The sequence below is a fragment of the Pogona vitticeps genome, chromosome 1 (assembly GCF_051106095.1).
Source record: "Pogona vitticeps strain Pit_001003342236 chromosome 1, PviZW2.1, whole genome shotgun sequence".
Classification (NCBI taxonomy): Eukaryota; Metazoa; Chordata; class Lepidosauria; order Squamata; family Agamidae; genus Pogona; species Pogona vitticeps.
This window is the reverse complement of record NC_135783.1, coordinates 178,182,549-178,203,635: the sequence shown is the minus strand read 5'-3', so window position 1 is coordinate 178,203,635 and position 21,087 is coordinate 178,182,549. Positions and strand designations below refer to the sequence as shown.

The 21,087-nt window shown below is 40.7% G+C and overlaps 1 protein-coding gene across 1 annotated transcript in view; it reads left to right on the top strand.

Annotated features, from left to right (window-relative positions):
* The window catches only part of PTH2R (parathyroid hormone 2 receptor), an 89,440-nt gene that overhangs the window by 57,929 nt on the left and 10,424 nt on the right, over positions 1-21,087 (top strand). The window contains exons 9-10 of the mRNA XM_072978076.2: positions 14,527-14,593; positions 15,912-16,006. Coding sequence (XP_072834177.2) covers positions 14,527-14,593; positions 15,912-16,006 — 162 coding nt within the window. The remainder of the gene's footprint in view (positions 1-14,526; positions 14,594-15,911; positions 16,007-21,087) is intronic.

Genomic DNA, 21,087 nt, shown 5'->3' with positions numbered 1-21,087 from the left:
ACTAACCCCTCACTGGGATTATCTCATACAACAGATGTGTATTACTGCCAAAGAGTTGGGGAGAAGATTCACATTATGGAAGTGAATTTTTGTGTATTTATTTCATTAATATCCTGTGCTTTCCCATGATGCATTTTGAGCAGGTCTGCCTTCCCATGCAGCTTCCTCTCTAATCATCCATCAAAATCAAGACCCGCCTAGCTTTAGAAAAGCTTTTGACATCATGTGCTGGCAAACCATGCTTGGGGACCAATTACTTCAAAACAACAAGTAATACCTGAACCTCTCCCACTGCAATCAATACTATTTCAAAGTGCCTCACAATAGCAGTTTCCTAGTTCTTTCCTTCTCCTTCACCCTCTCCCTTTTTAAGGATTTGTCTCATGTAGAAAAGACATCACTATTCAAATTATCAAATGTTAGTACAGTAGAGAATGATAGGAGCTGCCTGAGGATCAGTCGTGAAATTTACTCTTTGCCATAAAAACCTATAAATATATTTTTAAAATTCATGGATTCCTGTTAGATTAGATATCCTTGAGGGAAAGAAAGCAGCTTAAGCTTTTTATTTCTCTCTTTTAAGGAGATAACTGAGATTGGGAAGATGATTAATTCTTCATCCTGTTTGAGGCTTCTGGCTTGCATAACTCCCCAGGAGCTGCAGTTTTCTTATCTATTCACTGCAGAGGGTTCAGAAAAAAAAAACCTGAGGATGGACAGCTCAGCTATTCTCCCTGCATTCTGTCTCCAAGTGGACAGTTGGAGGCCTCATCCTGCCAGCACTGGAGCTGAGCTGCGGTTGCCTCCTCTTCTTCCCACCACCACCAACTTCCTGGGATCCCCTACCAGCTGCCTTTATTTTCCATCTCCTTGTTCCAGCCATTGCCATCTGACTGACAAAAATTTAGCAGGTGGTGCTTACCTTAGCATTCCCATGTTGTGATGGGAAAACGTTTCCCTGATAAATCTGTACAGGTCACACGTTAAAATCCCAGAGCACAGATCAAACCAAAGAGATGGCAGAAAATGATTGTCTGCTTCCAGAAGCCAAAATGTATTTTTGTTTCTTAAAATCCCACCTCTTGTCCCCACAAAATGAGGTTTAGGGTGGAGGGGAAGAGGCAGGATCAATGTTCAAATCTTGCCTCAAGAAAGAGAATGTTATCATCATCAACCTAAGGCTTTCCTCTTCATTAATTCTCCACTTCAAACCAAAAATCAGGATCATGTCTATTATGGATTGTTGGGTAGCCCCTCAGTTCTATTCTGGGGCAGCTGGGTCCATGTTTCCTTGTAGAGGAATCCCATGTGCGCAAAGGGCAACTTGTTCCATTTCAGCTATAAACGAGTGTGACATTTGCCACGTGGTTCCTGCTTGCTTCACCAAAGAGCTCACATTATGTCATCCCACCAGCTGGCACCAATTGTGACGTTCCCTCTTTTGATGCACCTAGGTGTTGTGTCCTCGCAAAGGGTTCAGTCTTCTCTTTCCCTCACTGCCACCAGAGGATTTATTTTATCCGCAATATAAAAGACTTTAGTCAAACACTTGTCTGGTAACTGCCAACAGAACTTATTTATTGAAGGGTATCAAATTTAATCATAAACACAGATGTTCTTCAGATATTCATTGTACACAATCTTATCATTAAAATACCATATACCTTGCCACATAACCAATCACCACCTGCTCTATCTATTTATCTTGACCAGCTTATCTCTATTAGTATCTGTTCCTTCTCTCTCTTCTCTCACTGTCTCTCTGACTATCTGGCTATCTATCTGTAACTTCTATCTCTTTTTATCTTATCTTGCCAAACCTTTATATATCCGCTGACTCTGCCCCTCCAATCCTCTCATATTTGTTTTATTTTATTTATTTATTGTATTTATACCCCGCCTATCTAGTCATTTCGACCACTCTAGGCGGCTTACAACATAAACCATAACAAGTTCAAGAAAAATTTATAACAATTAATTAATTAAATGATTCTGCAAGATGGGAAAAATACAAAATAAATCAAATAAAGAGAGAAAAAAGGAAAGAGGACAGGAATTAACTGGAAGGGAGGGCCTGCCTATACGTCCACGTTTTTAGTTGGTTCTTAAAAGTACCCAGCGAGGGTGCAGCGTCAATCTCCGGAGGCAGGTTATTCCAGAGGCGAGGAGCTACTGCCGAGAAGGCCCGGTTTCTAGTTCTTTCCTTCCGGGCCTCCCTCGGTGTCAGGCTCCTCAGCTTCACCTCCTGGCTTGCGTGGGTGACACGGGTAGAACTAGTTGGTGGCTTGACAGTGGTCAAGCACTCTGGCCACAGAATCAGGCGTGACAGGCTGAAAGGAGTCAAGGGTTACCGGGCAAGATGGAGCGCTGGACATCTCTGCTCATAGGCTCATGCAAATGAGATCCTGACTATGAGTGACAGGAGTGATATGGGGCAATCATCACAACGAGGAAGAAGAAGAAAAAAGAAGAGAAAGAAAAAATAATGAAAAAAAATCTTAAAAACACTCCATTTTGTTTTGGAGGATAATAGTAACTGTACTTTCTCATGTAGGTCCACCTGTTGTCATAGAAGTGTTGCAGAGTTTTGAATTTCTGGTAAAATTCCTTTTGCCGTACAGTAGAAGTATTGAGATCCACAGAGGAGAATAACTACATGTTCCCCAGAGTCCACCCTTTGCCCATTAACTGTAGTTTTAGAAGAGATTGACATGTTAGTCTGTGCCACCATATCAGGCAAAACCAAGAGAAAAATAAAAAATAACGAAGACAACATTATGGCACTTCAAAAATTAAGACTACTTTAATGTAAGCGTTTGTGGACAAGTTTTTATATTTTATTTTTCTTTTGGTTTGCCTAATCTCATTTACTGGTATGTAAAGTCTCAGTATCTCACTCTGAGTCATTTGTAGGAGAAAGAATACAAAACATTTCTTTACTTTCAGTTGCTTGAAATTACAGAGTTGCATATGCTGCTTGCTTTCTACACACATATTTAGCAATCAACTGAAGAGATCAATAGCAAACAAACAACTGCCACCAACTAATGAAAGGGGGGGACACTCAGCAGAGAGGCAGGGGGCTCTTTGAATTCAAAGGCTAGAAGGAATGCTTAGTGCCGGGTAGATAGACAACCACGTTAACACAGAGCAGTCCCTCCCAGCCACACAAACTGTAGCATGCAAGATTGCAAAGAAAACTCCAGCAAGAAGTATTGGCTGTCAGTCAAAGATGTTGCAAATTGGTGGTTATGAAGTGGTTTACGATGAAGGCTACAATGTTGAGAGCCCTTGAAATATAAGCCTGTGAGACCATTTACCACATGGTTTTCTCAGGCCTCTGGACACACTCTGCAACTTAGAGAGAATGATGACATTTACCTCACTATAGACCTGGAGATTATATATGATTGGCTATATGTAAATTTAGGGCCATACTATGGAGAGGGGGGAAACATGTTAGTTTATTCATATTCCAATAGAAGGGGTGTAAGACTATCATCCAGTTTGGTCTTGCAAAGCACCGCCAGGGGCATGATCAGAATGGCATTTAGCCTGCTGTTTGGACCTTTGAAGGAACAGGGAAGGCTACTCTTTTTAATAGTGATCCCATGACTTAATTGCTGGAGCAAACCAAATTGTTTCTTAAAAAGAAAGCCCCTACACAATAATAGCAAACTAATCATTTCTTTGGCTCTGTAGAGGGGCTGAGGAAGTGACTTTTTAAAAAAAGTCTGTATTAGGGCAGCAGATATGTGCTGCGTTACTTTAAAGACCTAAAAGACTGAAGGGGAGTATCTTTATGACTATGTCTGCTTATATGTTGCTTATTAATATAGTTAATTGTTGGTTTTGCAGTTTTTTTGTAATTTCATATCCTCACTGTTTGTTTACTGTCCAGAAAGTGCCTGTTCACTATAGAGCTAGCAAAACAAACAAATGAAACAAATTCCTTTTTAAAGGTCAAATTTCATTGATCCTAGACCCTACATTTGCCCAGCTTTGGATGGCAGACCAGCTACATCTAGCTCTTCTTGGATAGATTAAATGTGACTGCCTATAATCACACATGTCTTTGTGACATAGAGACTGGATTATGGCTGGCTTTCTAGTCTATTTAGGATCTTTTGATACTGTATTAGACTAGTCTGGGTTTTGGGGTGAATTTTGATTATTCTGTTAAAGGACTTGCTGCAATGGTTGTTCGTCTGTTCCTAGTGGTCATTCTCTCCTTTAAAATTCAAGAGTGGGAATTATGCAGCTCACGTGCAGCATGCTAACTCCCCAAGGTTCTCTTTGAGGGGGTCCACAAAGCACCTCCAAAGAAATACTCCTGTGACTGGTAGGAGGCATATAAAGCCAGTTCCTTGCTTGCTTTAAATGTCTTGCAGAAGTTTGCCACTGACATTTGGCAGCAAACAAGGAAAACCCTTTCTAAAATAAATATTTCCCTTACCTAGCTTGTAGCTGTCTCCTGCCAGGTTTCTACAGTATGCCACTCCAGGGCATTTAAAGCAAGCAAAATGCTTGTTTTAAATGTTCCACTGCTCTGTTGCTACCAGATTTCTTTGGTGCATTACACAGCAGGCTCTTGGGCAACAAAATTGGCCTGTGGACCTGCCAAAGTTGCCCACCATTGCTACAATCCTTTGGCCCCATGGAGGTCATCTAATCTAATCCAGCATTTTCTTTCTGTTCTATAGAAGCCAGTTGGTTGCTCTCCTATCCAGTTGCCTCCACCACCCTGAACTAGCACATTGAAATTCTATATGATTTTCATATGTGGTTATCAGGTTTTTAACTTATCATGTATGTCTGCCATGTGTTTTCTTTTGTCCTGTTCTATTTTGTTAGCCCTTGCTAACATTAAGTTCCACTTTACTCTGCAGGCAATCTGAAATGATATTGTTTCTAGCCATCAAAAATCCATTTGCTTTTTGCTTTCGTTTTTCGCAAATGAAGCTGCTGACGAAGGCACAAAAGCAACGCCACCACTATTCTGCTCTGATGGCCATCCTGCCATAGCTGCTAAGCTCAGCCTCTGTGGATTTGTTTACTTCTTTTCTGTAGGTATTGATGCTAATGGCGGTTTTTACAAGACATGCTCTTCCGAGATCTATGTGAACACACATGTGCTCTGAGAAGATGCTTGGATTAGAGATATGTGAACCTTGGCAATATTGTTTCCTAGCAAATTGGTCTCAGTAACTCAGGCAGAGTTGTTTCTCAAGTGAGGGAAGGAGGTACTGAACACAGAAGAATCAAAACATACACTGGGCAACAGCAAATACTATGGCAACTTCTGCTAGGGCATCAATTAACTCCTAAATGATATAGTTTAAGACATACTAACTGAAGCATATAATGGATAAAATATCATTTTATGCCCACACCATTACCAAACCTAGTGGAGACCTTGTTGGTCCAGTAACTTTTCTTTTAAAATGAGAGAGAGAGAGAGAGAGAGAGAACTGTAAGTCTGAAATGCCAGCAACTGTCAAATATAGTTCTTTCCCCTCGTTATGTTGTTAAAAGAATAGAGGAATGCTGCCTGTAAAGAGAATAGAATGGATTAATTAGGACACTAACTTTCAAGCTGATTATAATTTTTTTCCAGGCTCGGTCTTAATATCTTTAGTCCCCACTCCACTAAAAAAATAATAAAAGGGGTGTGGGACCCACTTTGTCAGGTGATAGAGACATGGAATGGAGGAAACACTACACAGTGTTAATTAGCTTGGACTGGCTGGCACTGAAAACATCTCATATCCATGGGGCTGCTTTCTTTTTGAAAATATCAAAGCCACCCATCATTCAGTTCTGTCTCTAGGACTAATTGGATCATTTGAGTGGTCTCTTGTAAGATGAGAGAACAGAAGGAAAGGAAAAGGTAGTAGTTCTTACATCAGTAAACAGTGGGAATAAATTAGACCCAACAGAAGTTTCTCCGTGGTTCATGGAGGAGTTAAGGGCAATGAAGCAACTATGAAGAAGGCCAGAAAGCAGATGGTGGGAAGCTCCCAAGGAGTTCAACCTGGCAGCTGTCAAGGAAGCAAGTAAACTAACAAACTAATTAAGGCTACTTCCAAACAACAGGCACCACTTTTTTGTGTAGATTGTGGCCCTGTCTCTCCTGGACAAAAACAATTTCTACATCCAAATGATGAAAATTGTGACCAACTGCAGCCCATTTTAGATCTACGGCTGAAGTCATTTGTGAGGACCTTGACTCCTTGTTGATATCAGTAGATCTGAAGATATCCAATGCACCTTCTAGTCAGATTAAATTGGATCAGTTCAACTAATATGGTCTGAGGATGTGGATAAGGCACTGGCATGCTACAAAGCCACCACCTCTTCTTTAGATTTTTGCCCATTGTGGCTCTTAAAATCAGCAAAGGACAAGACCATGGAATGGGCTACATACGGTATATTACAGAGGTGAGTACACCCCCTCACATTTCATAAATATTTTAGTATATCTTTTCATGTGACAACATTGAAGACATGACACTTGGCTACAATGTAAAGCAGTGAGTATACAGCTTGTATAACAGTGTAAATTTATTTATTTATTTATTTATTTATTTATTTATTTATTTATTTATTTATTTATTGTCATTGTAAGTATATACACAGTACTGTATACCCATACAATGAAATTCACAGACACCCAGAGACCAGACACATGCATACACATAAAATTCCCCAAACACTCCCCACCCATTAAAAAATGTGCTGTCCCTTCAAAATAATGCAACACACAGCCATTAATGTCTAAATAGCTGGCAACAAAAGTGAGAACACCCGTAACTGAATGTCCATATTGGGCGCAAAGTGTCAATATTTTGTTTGGCCACCATTATTTTCCAACACTGCCTTAACCCTCTTGGGCACAGAGTTCACCAGAGCTTCTCAGGTTGCCACTGGAGTCTTCTTCCACTCCTCCAGGATGACATCACAGAGCTGGTGGATGTTAGAGACCTTGTGCACCTCCACCTTCAGTTTCAGGATGCCCCACAGATGCTCAATAGGGTTTAGGTCTGGAGACATACTTGGCCAGTTCATCACCTTTACCCTCAGCTCCTTTAGCAAGGCAGTGGTCATTTTGGAGGTGTGTTTGGGGTCATTATCATGTTGGAATACTGCCCTGTGGCCCAGTCTCCGAAGGGAGGGGATGATGCTCTGCTTCAGTATGTCACAGTACATGTTGCCATTCATGGTTCCCTCAATGAACTGTAGCTCCCCAGTGCTGGCAGCACTCATGCAGCCCCAGACCGTGACACTCCCACCACCATGCTTGACTGTAGGTGCAACACACTTGTCTTTGTACTCCTCACCTGGTTGCCGCCACACACGCTTGACATCATCTGAACCAAATACGTTTATCTTGGTCTCACCGGACCACAGGACATGGTTCCAGAAATCCATTCCTTAGTCTGCTTGTCTGCATCATCTTTAGACGAGGCTTCCTTTTGGGACGACAGCCCTGGAGACCAATTTGATACAGTGTGCGGCATATGGTCTGAGCATTGACCCCCCCCATCCCCACCCCTTCAACCTTTGCAGCAATGCTGACAGCACTCATATGTCTATTTCCCAAAGCCAACCTCTGGATATGACACTGAGCACAGGCACTCAACTTCTTTGGTTGACCATGGCGAGGCCTGTTCTGAGTGGAACCTGTCCTGTTAAACTGCTGTATGGTCTTGGCCACCGTGCTGCAGCTCAGTTACAGGGTTTTGGCCATTTTATAGCCTAGGCCATCTTTATGTAGAGCAAAAATTAATTTTTTAAGATCCTCAGACAGTTCATTATCATTGGGTACCATGTGGAACTTCCAGTGACCAGTTTGAGAGAGTGAAAGTGATAACACCTGTTCCCCTTTCACATTTGAAACTTGTGACACTAACAGGTCTCATGACACCAGGGAGGGAAAATGGCTACTTGGGCCCAATTTGGACATTGTCACTTAGGGGTGTAGTCACTTTTGTTGGCAGTGGTTTAGACATTAATGGTGTGTGTTGCGTTATTTTGAGGGGACAGCACATTTACACTGTTATACAAGCTGTATATGCTATAGGGTCTACTCTAAAGAAACCAAATATAGTAATGAATGGTTTTAATAATAATAGGCTTGGTGCCAACATTCCATTCTTGGGAAATTTAATTGAGAAAGTGGTGGCCAACCCAGTACAGGCGTTCATTCTTTTCAATCAGGGTTCCAGTTGTGCAGTGGAACTGAAACAGCATTGGTCACCTTGCACGATGATCTCCTGAGGGAGGCAGACAGGGGGTGGGGATGTAACCCTGCTGGTCCTCCTAGATCTTTCTCCAGCTTTTGATACCATCAACCATGGTATCATTTTGAAATATCGAGTTTAGGACTTGAGTACTCCATTCTTTGGTGGTTCCATTTCTTCCTCAAGGGCCAATTTCAGATAATACAGCTTGAAGAGATGGTGTCTACCCATTGGGACCTATATTATGGGGCCCCTCGGTGATTTTCTGTTTCCCCAGAGCTTTTTAATATCTATATGAACCTTCTGGAAGAAGTCATATGGAGATACAGAGTTCATTGTCATCAGTATGCAGATGACATACAGGTCTATTTCTCTTGTTCTTCATCTGCAGATGATGCTGTACAGACCCTTGAGCACTGCTCAAGGTTGATAATGGACTGGACGAGGGCCAGTAAATTGAAACTGAATCCTGATAAGATGGACATCTTACTGTTGAGAGGGTTTTTGGACTGGTTAGAGGGCTGTTTCACTGGCTTTGATGGAGTTACACACGCCTTGCAGGATTCGGTCTGCAGCTGGGGGGTACACCTGGATCCAGCTCTCTCTATGGAGATGCAAATTTCTGCTATGTGCAAGAGTGACTTTTATCAACTTCAGTTGATTGTCCAGCTGTGCTCCTACCTAGATACAAAATGCCTAATAACAGTGGTTCATGTGTTGGTAATCTCTAAAACGGACTACTGTAACACTCTCTACATAGGTCTGCCCTTGAAGTCAGTTTGGAAACTTCAGCAGGTCCAAAACATGGCTGCCAACCTGATTACAGCTACCAGTAGATATGAATACATATTCCCAGTCTTGGCACACCTACACTGTTTGTCTGTTAGTTTCTGTGCCAAATTCAAGGTGCCGATCATAATCTATAAAGCCATTAGCGGTTTAGGATCTGTATACTTGTCCAAACATCTTTCTCACAAAATAGCTGTCTGCCCCACCTGCTCCTCACAGTTCTTGATGCTAAAAATTATGATACCCAAGGAAGCAAAGCGTGCTGCTTATATACCGCCCCATAGTGCTTCAAGCACTCTCTGGGCGGTTTACAATTTAATTATGCAGGCTACACATTGCCCACCCAGTGAGCTGGGTACTCATTTTACCGACCTCGGAAAGATAGAAGGCTGAGTCAACCTTGAGCCGGCTACCTGGGATTTGAACCCCAGGTCGTGAGCACAGTTTTAGCTGTAGTACAGTGGTTTAACCACTGCGCCACGAGGCTCCTCTGCTAGGAAGTCAAAAGAGGTACCACAGGAGCTATGCTTTCTCACTCATGGCCCCTTCCCTCTGAAATAAGCTTCAGAGGTTAGTCAGGTGCCATCCCTCTGAGGTTTTAGGAAGTTAATTAAAAAGGAAATTATATAAAGCTGCCTTTTGCAAGTTTTCTTGCAAGTGACCTGATATATTTGAATTGGTTTTAAATTTGTTTAATTCTATTTAAGCACAGTTTTTATTATTTTAGCTACTGAGAGAGTTTTATTGTATGTATTATATATTGTGGTTTTGTGCTATATGATTTCTAGTTGTGCCTTGATGGGTTAGAGTGTTCGTGCTAATGGGGGGGGTATAGACGTTGAAATGATAGACAGACAGACAGACAGACATATGTGGCATTTCCCAGTTATTGGAGGGTAGTTTTTTTTTCCTCGCCCTGGAAGGTAGAAAATAATCTTCTTCTGGTTTCAGAATTCCTTCTCTGGATGGCTTAATTTGGGATTCTGCAAGCCAGACAGAAATGGCCTCTCTGCCTTTCTGCAAATTCTTAGTCATATACGCTCCCCTCCATCCCACAATACTGTACCAAGCCCTTATCATATAGAGCATGTGAATCATCATGGTAGAGTGATAATTATAGGGAATGCATTAGAAACAGAATTCTATTTTAAGAATAATCACAGTTCTCTCAATTACTAGGACCTAAAGGTACATCAGAAAAACAACCCATGGTCAAAAAATGTAACCTTAAACAAGCAATTGAGTTCTACAGGCATGAGTTATCAATCCTAATGAATAACGAGGAGCAGATGCTAACTAGTATATGTAATATGTCACTACTTCTTGCTTTGTTCAGTGGAGGAAATGATGCATTTTCTTTCTACTCCTCTTGTTTTTCTCATCTGCATATTAATTGCTGAAGTTTTAATGCAATGGCACATAGAATTTTATTATGGCATTGGAACTTTCAGCTGTCATATGCCATTTCTCAGGGATTAAAAAACCTCTCTATCAGTACAGATTGCAGAGGGCTGCCTTGGGTTGTTCACCACCCCAGTATAGCCAAGGCAAAAAGAGAAGACAGTATGTCACTTTTCCTGTACTGTGATGGTTCTACTGGTAGCTCCTTAATTTCCAAACTGTGGCATCTGTTCACCAGAATGCATTTTTCTGGTCCATCAGGTAAAAAACTAGCTTTGCCAAGGGAATTATTAAATCACTGATGTTGTTTTTGCAGCTAGATTTGACATTAGAAGGCTGGTTTTAGCTTGCTTTATAGGATTTTGTTTGTGGTTGTTTTAGATTTTTGCATCTTGTTTTGTCCACAACTGTTGCCATGCAAGAAGGCATGTTATAAATGGACAACTGAAAGCAGCAACATCTGTCCATTTATGTCATTTGCATGTCTTATGAAGTACAGGTGGGTGAGCTCTATATTGCTCCCCCCATTAAGTTCTGATGGCACAGTTTAAATGGTGTAGAGCAGTGGCGCCCAAACTTTTCCAAACCACAGACTGGTTGGGTGGGCGGGGTCCGTGCGCAGGGTGCATATGTTTGTGCGTGGGTGGGCGGGGTGTGCTTGTGAGTGGATGGGGCGTTTGCGTGTGGGTGGGTGGGTGGGCCATGCATGCAGGTGAGCATGCGTGGGGGAAGAGTGTGTGTGTGTGTGAGAGAGAGAGAGAGAGAGAGAGGGAGAGAGAGAGAGAGATCTGTCTCTACGGCCCAGTCCTGCCAAGGCCATGGCCCGGTACCGGGCCACGGACCATGGGTTGGGGACCCCAGGTGTAGAGCATTTTGATTCCTACCTCTTTCCTCTCAAAGCCTGAAGAGATTCTCCTAGGCTACAAATGACAGCCAAGAGAACCCTAAACTCTGCAGCACTGCTTGCTCTTCACATGGTGAGATTGAGGGCACAGATGGAGCTGAAGATGAACACCAGTGATTACCAGCAGCCCAAGACATTGCGGATAGACCATCCTCTGGGCTGGGCTAAGCTAGTCACAGCCCGAGATCAGGGGTGCTGGTGGAGCTCCACCCACAGAAAGTCTCTTAGGGTGTTCAGGGATAGCTGCCTGAGGTCATAGGTGATGGCAAGCCCCATCATTTCTAATGGTGAAGGCTATTCGTTCGTTTGTTCGTTCTTCATTCATTCATTCTTACCCTGACTTTCTCCTTTAAAAAAAGGCCCGGAGCAGTTAATATCATTAAAAGACAATAGTGCCAAATCCCCCAGGTTTGGCCATTTCATTCAAAGGAGGTGCTTTGTGGTAGAAGTGGGGATGTTTGCCTTTTTTAGGTCTCTTGCTTCAAATATTTGTCCCAGACGTCGTCGTCGTCATCATCATCCATGTTCGTAGTTGTCCTGTTCTAGCTATCCTTTGGGAGAGACACCATTTGTGTCAACATTTCTTTGCTTGGATGGCTGCATGAAAAGCAGATCCTATGGAGACAGATTTCTTGTCCAAGCTAACAATAGGACCTTAAGGATATTCTTTCTGTAGGAGTAGGTTTTCTTGGGTTCAGCTCTGTATTTCCAGCTCCTGAACTTCACTTCCAGGCTCCAGCTGGGCGAACTTTGCTGGCATCTCTAGGTATGACACATAATGCATAATTTCTCCCATAAATGCAGGTTCAGGTGGAAGAAAACAGTGAGGTGCTTCCCAGTGCTTTCCTCACTTCTCTGTGGTCATTCCAACCACCATATCACCCTTTCCCACATTGATTGAGGGTACTGCTTTTCAGTGCCAAAGGACCATGTTGGCGGGAGAGGCTGAAGTAACTCCTGCCTTCAGAATCTGTGTTTAAACCAAAAGCTGAAAATAGGGTGAGGACGAGAGATACCACAGATGGCATAGTCTGAGCAGAGGTGTTTGTTTTTCTCCCGTCTTGTTGTGAGGTGCCCCCCCCTCAAACCACAAATCCCTTCTGAAAGAAACACGTTTCTATGTGTAATGTCCAGTTTCAGCCTCGGGCCTTTATCACTATAAATGGCCCAACAAACTAATGGGCTGATCTCTCCTGATAAGATTCCAGAATAACTTAACTATGCTTTTATGCTTTCTGTTCTGTTAGTTGAAAATTAGGAACCGAACAGGGAACAAGAGAAATAAAGGTCAGTCAGGAAAATGACAAATTAAATGAATTAAGACCAATAAACTGTAAAAACGCACAAGCCAGTTTTTTCTCCTGTTGCTCCTGTCACATCAATTCTTCATTTTAGTTTTTACAATGCCTTCCAGCTGTAATTCATTCAGCCTGAAGGTTCTAGTCTTAACTTGCTGCCTCCTTGCTCTTACCTGTTTCTTTTCTCTACGTTAGTCCTCTGTCCTGCTGTTCATCACAGACTCATATTCTATGGCGGTTTGCCACTTCCTCCTTCCACCGTAACACTGGGGGTGGGTGGGTTCAAGTACAGCTGCCTTTGTGGCTGTGCAGTAGTCTGACAGCTGCCCTTTCCATTTTCAATGAACTAACAGTGTGAATGAAGCAGCTGCTTCCTAGCAGGCCCAGAGGAAGAGAGAGAAGAAAGGCTATTTTGGGGGGAGGGGGAATTAAAATGCTCTAAACTTCCCAGCCAGCATGACTTGTTTTCTCTCTTTCTCTCATTTTCCTCCAAGTAGGTGGTGATTTATATCCATCGTGTATATCACTCTCTGTTAGGTGCCTTTTGCCTGATGTTTTCACTTGCCAGTTATTTTTCTTTCCATTACAGCTGCACAGATTTGTGTTTTCAAGCTGCAGCTCCTAAAATTTCCCAGCCAGCTCAGGGAAGTCAAAAAAATACAAATGGGCACAACTCTACCTCCCATCGTAATCCAGACCCATATTATTATTTTTTTAAAAAAATACTGTACAGAGGGTGCATGTCACTATAACATAGTATGCTTATCCTTTAAATGTATGTATAGAATGTGACTTTCAAAGTTAGCAAGGCTTTGTGTGAGATCGTCCCCCTCCCGACACATATGTACAGTAAGTTTGAATCAGAACTTGGCAAATCCTCTTTTTGGACCGCAACATTCAGAATGCCTGAGTATGGTATATCTAGTGCTGATGCTGATTGAAAAGTTACGGGAGCTGTCATCTAAAATAAGTAACTTTTCTAAGTTTTTCTTTGAATAGACCTGGTTTGTGGGAGTTGTTACTGTGCAAATTCTGTGGAAGGAAACCAACAACTTGCCACCCCACAATTTTTATATTGCTTGAATTCTCAAGTTGCTTTACAGACTTTCTGTAGAAAACTTTTGTACACCTTTCAGATTTTGTCAGAATTCACCCCCCTGGCTTCCTAAAATGGAGCCTTGTATCTCTCCACTACAACAAGTCCACCGAGAGTGTGATATGCTGCTCAGGCACGTATTTACACAAGAGGCAAATTCCATTAAAACCAGTGTGATTTGTTGTTATTTCTCAGTATGTAAATTGGCTCCCCTTTTGCTTTTGGCCCCAGATTCAAAGTGGTGGGCCTTAGTTTTAAAGCCCTACAAAAATTAGCATCTAGACATCTGCTGGACTACCTTCCCTGTCAATCACACTTACACATGAAGATCTAGATCCTGAAACACTTTTCTAGCTGTGTTTGAGATAGAATATGTGATTGAGATAGAAAATCTGTTTTTGGGCTTCACAGACTTAAGATGTAACACTCAGTTATATACTCCCATGCCCAAAGCTGATATGGGGTGGGTGGGTGGAGGGAATGTTTTCCACATCATTTTGTTAAATCTGGGAAATGGGCCTGAGTTTTCATAACGCTCGTTCTTGAATGGTCCACCTGGCATTTCAGTGAGGTTGACAAATTGCGAAGTGTGTGATATTGATTTGTTCTCCACCCCCAAATCAGCCTGGACTTGTTAAAGGTGAAGCAACTTTGGAGACTTTTTAAAAGCTTGCAACTCTTATTCTGTGTACTCGTCTGAATGAGTTTAACCTGATGTCATCACAGAATGAATGTGATTCATTACTGTTTATTCCTGCACTGTTTGCTTATGCAAAAATGTCCTTGATTTTGCAGATGCTGGGAGCTCAGTGCTGGAGATCTGAAATGGATTTACCAAGCTCCAATTTTAGTAGCCATTGGGGTATGACCCTTCCTACATACAATTTATTGTATTCCTAAAATAGGCTCACTGTGTTGGATCCAGAGTGATTCCAATTTAGAGGAGATCTATTGAAATGACTGGGTTAAAGTTAGTCAGGACGTAAGCCCCAATGACCTTAATGGTTGAGTTGTAGCCCAGAAAAGAGACATTTCCAGTTAGCAGGGTACAGATTTGTGTTTCTGGACTACAGCTTCCACAATTCCCAAGGTAGCGTGGCCAGTGATCATGCTGCTTGGAAGGTTCTCTGAGCTGTAGTTGAAAAAAACAGCTGTGCACACCTCTTATTTCCAGGTTCTGGTCAAATCTGGTTTTCTGCTTCTGTTAATGGAGGCATTTTTTTAAAATGAGATCATGGGGAAAAAATGATTTCTGACTGTGTTTTCCACAGTTGTGGAGAGGGCAGGAATCAGCAGTTATAATATTTCTTCACTCATGTGCCATAATTTGCAAGATAAATAAAGCTTCAGTTTTCAGCAACTGTCTTTAAAACAGGTTGTAACAGTTTAATTTATCTCCTAGTTCTCTGCAGTAGGTCTGTTCACTTAGTTGTAGCTTACTAAGTTCCTATTTGCTTAAATGAGCCTTCTCCAAAACAGCCTATGAGATGTTTTGTACTGTATTTCAAGTCAGATCAGCCTTAGGCGACATGGAAAGTACGTTGAGAGGTGCAGTCCAAAATACCTGTAGACCTTCAGGTTGGAGGAGATGGACCTGATGGTTTACCAGGTATAGATCGAATTCAGCTTCTCTCAGCTGCTACATGTTGCATTTGATGAAGCAACATCAGAGCAGACCCCTACCAGTGTTTATACTTGAATGAGGCAGGTGTGTTTTCAGCAAATATTGCTCCCACCATCATGCCCTGAGTTTGGTGGAATTAGGAAGTCTTTTCCATGCTTAATATACAAGACCACCACTGATACAATCAGTTGGTAATCATTTCACAGGGGTTGTCATCATGCTCAGGTAAAATGCAGTGGCTGATAGCCTGATAGGCAACTGGCAGACCTTAAAAGAGTGCAATAAAGCTGGGAGACACAAAAGCTGAGTATACTGGACCTTGGATTGAATTAGATTGACCTTACCTTTCACAACATACACACACACACACACACACACAGAGAGAGAGAGAGAGAGAGAGAGAGAGGAATCCTTTTCCATCCCAAAGTTCCAGAAATCAAGTAGTAAAAGTTGTCCACAAAATATTCCAGTTGAAAAAAGCACTAAGCTAAGTGTTTTGATTACATTAGGTACTTTTAAACAATGGAATAATACAAATATATGAATTGTTTTACAGTTAAATTTTGTACTGTTCCTGAATACTGTACGGGTTCTAGCAACAAAAATTTGGGAGACAAATGCCGTTGGCTATGACATAAGGAAGCAATATAGGTAAGTCCCTCTGTTAAATCTAATCATGGGTTTCACTTCTAATTACTGTCAAAAATCAAGCAGATTCTAAAAATGAACATAGATTTTTAACAACAGTCATAGTAGCAGTTGTACTACTACTACTACTACTACTACTACTACTACTAATACTAATACTAATACTAATACTACTACTAATACTACTACTAATACTAATAATACTAATAATACTAATAATACTAATGCTAATGCTAATGCTGCTGCTGCTGCTGCTGCTGCTACTGCTGCTGCTACTACTACTACTACTACTACTACTACTACTACTACTACTACTACTACTAATAATAATAATAATAATAATAATAATAATAATAATAATAATAATAATAATAATAATAATAAATTGTGGGCCTAATTGTAATACCATCAGAGCGATAAAAAAGGGCAATATTCAGAACAGAATACCTACCGCACTGATATTTAACAGTTATTTAAGTTTTCGGTTAAAACTTGTATCTGCTATATAATACCAATCATTGTTTTATTAATTTTGATTGTGTCTGGTATTTGTGAATATTTTTGAATAATAATAATAATAATAATAATAATAATAATAATAATAATAATAATAATAATAATAATAATAATAATAATAATAATAATAATAATAATAATAATAATAATAATATGCCATCAAGTCAATTTTGACTTATGGCAACCCTTTTTCAGGGTTTTCTAAGTAAAGAATACTCAGAAGTGCTTTCCTTCTTCTGTGGGGACCCTGGGACTGTGCAACTTGCCGCACAGGCTGGCTCTACTCTCTCAGGAAAGGCAGTGGGGCATTGAATTCCCAATCTCTGACTCCATAGCAAGATGCCTAAACCTCTGAGCAATGTAGCCAAGAGAGTTATTTAGTCATAGTAAAAAATATTCTGGTGTTGCAAAATTACCACAAGAAGGTTTTTACTTCTTTAGTTTACAGTGGACCCTCGACTTGCAGATGGCTCGACTTACAGACTTTTTGAGTTACAGACTTCTCTGGCCGCAAAATGTAGGTTCAACTTGCAGCCGGAGAATTGACCTACAGACCAGAAAAAAAAAATGGAACAAAAACAGAACAAAAATGGCTGGTTACGGATTAATCGGTTTTCAGTGCATTGTTGGTCCATGGAGCCTCGACCTACAGACTTTTCGACCTGCAGCCACCATTCCAATACGGATTAATTCCGTAAGTAGAGGGTCCACTGTATACATATAAATTAATTCATTTCATCAGTTTATACCTACTTACTATAGACTTCAATGAGGTCAAAAATGTAAGGTATTTAAAGATTTATATAAATATATTTTTTTTAAACTTCAGGGAGCCTGCATGCCACGTCTCCCTCAGTCCTAACCCTTGACTTGGATGAGACACCTCCCACTTTTTGGGAACCAATAAATCAGGACTTTCAAAGTGTCAAAAACCAGGGAATTTGGAAAATATATTTCCCAATTTAAAATAATTTATCATTTTAACCCATGATTCGTGGCCCATGATTCATTCCATAATAAGAAACAAAGAGTACTGGAAAGTGAAATAATAATTTGTTCCTCCTCCCATCTGTCTAGTTGCTGAAGAAATGTAGTGGGCCTTTGAGCTTGACGCTTTGACGTAGGTGGCTCCTGGCTCCACTTTGTCTAGACCAGACAGCCTTGCTTCAGTGTATCAAGGGAAATATTATTTGATTTCTTTTTATTTTGCACTATTATGAATATTTTAATGGTACGATAACAGAATTGGCCAATGGAAAATGCCAGAGGGTATTTTTCATTTCCCCCTACCTGTAATTGCAACCCAACACTTTATTTTATTTTATTCAATTTTACTTTTATTTGTTTTATTTATAGTCTGCATTTCTCCTGATAAGGGGAGCTCAAGGCGGTTCACAATATTAAAAATAATAGAATTAAAATAATAGAATTAAAATAATAGAATTAAAAACACACTAAATTATACATTAAAATGGTTAAACTATAAAACTGATTAAAACACATTGAATAATTAAAAACATATAAATACATAGCACATTGATAATTGCAAGATGGCTGGTGAGATTTAATGTACAACTCCATAAGCTCCTTTTAAAAGATAATGTTTTGTGCTCTGATTATGTTCCTGATTGACTAGAAGTCTCCCCCCTCATTTACACTCTTAAAAATAGAGGAATAACCGAGAATTACCCTTTACATTTAAAAAAAATGTTTCTATAGATAACTAGAATTCTTTTGTTCTGTAGCTATTTTCTTTTCTTTTTTAAGTTTTTTAATTTGTTTTCAATGGGAATAGGATTGGGAATAGAGGGATGGCGGGAATAGATATGGGTGGGGGAAAGGTAAAATTCCACAGAGCGAGACAGTACTTTTGCATCCACTTACACAGTTATGCTAAAGAGGAAGGTAACAAAAAACAAACGAACAAAACAATTTAACAAGTCTTACCAGAATTGCTATTGTTACTAATCTCTTCATTCCCTAACCGGACCTTCACAAATCTATGTCCAGTTCTAAATCAATATTATGACCAATATTTTGTGCCCATTTTATCATACTGTTCTGTAGCTGTTTTCTGAAAGATGTTACTTTTTAAAATATATATATATTTCTCCCCTTTTCAGAAACATTGGTGAAAATGTGTAGAAAAAAATGTTGGTTAACCAATATGTAGTAATTGTTAATGTTGCTGCTTTCTTTGTCTCCAGCAAGAGAGGTTCTATGATTTAACTGGAACAGTGAGATAGACCCTTGTTAATATTATCTGCCCGCCATTGTCAAGCCACTTTGTTTGGAAAAGCCCATTTTGCATCCACGGTACTCGCTCAGAAAAGAGCAATCTTAAAAGCAGAGCCTTTGTTGAGTATTCATTCCCTGGTGTGGTTATAAAAGCACTTTTATTCCCTCCAGCCTCCCCACATCCAATTTTGGCTAGCTTTACATTATTCTTTTAAATGTAGGAAGATATCAATAAATGATTATTTAAACAATATGATCTGAGTTTTCCTTATCTAATTGTATGAGGCAATGGAAATTCCAACACTGACACCTTTTAAAATTATTGAAAGAATGGAAGAAGCACATTTTTGTTTCAAAAGCTGAATTTCATAGTATCATTCCAAAGTGCATCAGTGTGTTTTTCCCATGTCAAATTTTTTTTTACTGCTAATACTGTAGATACAAAGTGCAAGTCATTTTTTGAACCCATTAATCCTACCCCCCCCCCCCCCCGGAAACACTGATGAATTAAGTGGTCTGAAATGTTCATTTGACTTTGTGTGGGAAAGAAGAGTTCAGTCAGGTATCTTTTCAGAATTCAAATACCTTACATTGAAGTGCAGAGGTGGTAGTCCGACACTCAACTGCATTGATATAATTCTTCCCTTCTCATTCCCCATCTTACCAAAAGCAATCAAACCTACTGGGCCTCCTATTCAAGTTACATGAAGACAGATTTCTGTTGAATATCAGAAGAAACTTCCTAACTGTAAGAACGGTATGACAATGGGACCAACTACCTGGGGAGGTGGTGAGCGCTCTAACATTGGAAGCATTCGAGAAAAAAATTCAACAACCATCTGTCAGATATATTTTAATGTGGATTCCTGCAGTAAGCAGAGAGTTGGACTCAATGGCCTTATAGGCCCCTTCCAACTCCATTATTTTGTGATTCCATGATCCCCCTGCTACCCTGCTAATCAGCCATTAGCTATGGGACAAATCCCTGTTTTTCTGTTGCCACTTGTAGCAGGGAAATAATCCGTATAGCAATTCCCAGGAGAGACGCAAGGCTTAAAAAGCTGCTTGAGAAAGCAGCTAATGTTTGAAAGAGCTTCGGCTGTGAGCAAATAAGTTATTTTTTTCTCCACTTAAAATGCAAGAGTTAATGTGAGTATAGAGTACTTGCACTTTTAGAGCCCTGGGCAATGTGTGTTATTTCAGACCTCTTCTTGAAAACTGGAAATGATTAGCAAAGAGAATCAGGAAGAAGAGAGACAAATCAATATAATCTTCCCAGTGTAATGACATCTGGTAGTGAAAATAGCTGAAATTCAGGCTTTGATGAGCTGGCAGCCCACCCCTTCAATTACTCATAATAGGAAACTACTTTAAGTATACAAGAAGAGTCCTTTTGGAATAGACCAAACACCCGTTTTGTCCAGTATTCACACAGTGACCAAACAAGAAGCCTATGGAGAAGCCCACCAGTAGAACATGAGCACCATAACTCTCTCTCACTCAAGCTTCGCAGATGTTGTTCTGCAGAAGCATGCTGGCTCTGAAAATAGAGATGGCATATGTAGCCACTGCTGACTTTAGCAGAGTGGGCAACAACAGCTGCATCATCGGCGAAGAGGAAGTCCCGCATGCATTTCAGATGGACTTTGGTCTTCGCTCTCAATCTAGAGAGATTAAAGAGCTTTCCATCTGATCTAGTCCGGAGATAGACACCTTCCGTTGCAGTTTCAAAGGCCTGCTTCAACATGACAGCAAAAAGATCCCAAACAGGGTTGGTGCGAGGACACAGCCCTGTTTCACTCCGCTTCGGATGTCAAAGGGATCTGATGTTAAGCCATCAAAAACTACAGTGCATTTCATTCCCTCGTGGAAGGACCTGATGACGTTAAGGAGTCGAGGTGGACATCCAATCTTGGGAAGTATTTTAAAAAGGCCATCCCTGCTAACCAAATCAAAGGCTTTTGTGAGATCTATGAAGGCCACAAAGAGTGGCTGTTGTTCCCTACATTTCTTCTGCAAATGTCTGAGGGAGAATACCATGTCAGTGGTGGTTCTATTAGCTCAGAATCCATACTGTGATTCTGGATAGACTCTGTCTGCAAGCACCTGGAGTCTCTTCAGCACAACACAGGCAAACAGCTTCCCTACAATGCTAAGAAGAGAGATGCCACAGTGGTTCTTTCAGTCGCCCCTGTCTGCTTTGTTCTTATACAATGTGATGATGTTTGCGTCCTTCATGGCCTGTGGTACTCCACCTTCCCTCCAGCAAAGACGAAAGACTTCATACAGTTCAGTGGTGATGATCTCTTTACAGCACTTCAGCACTTCAA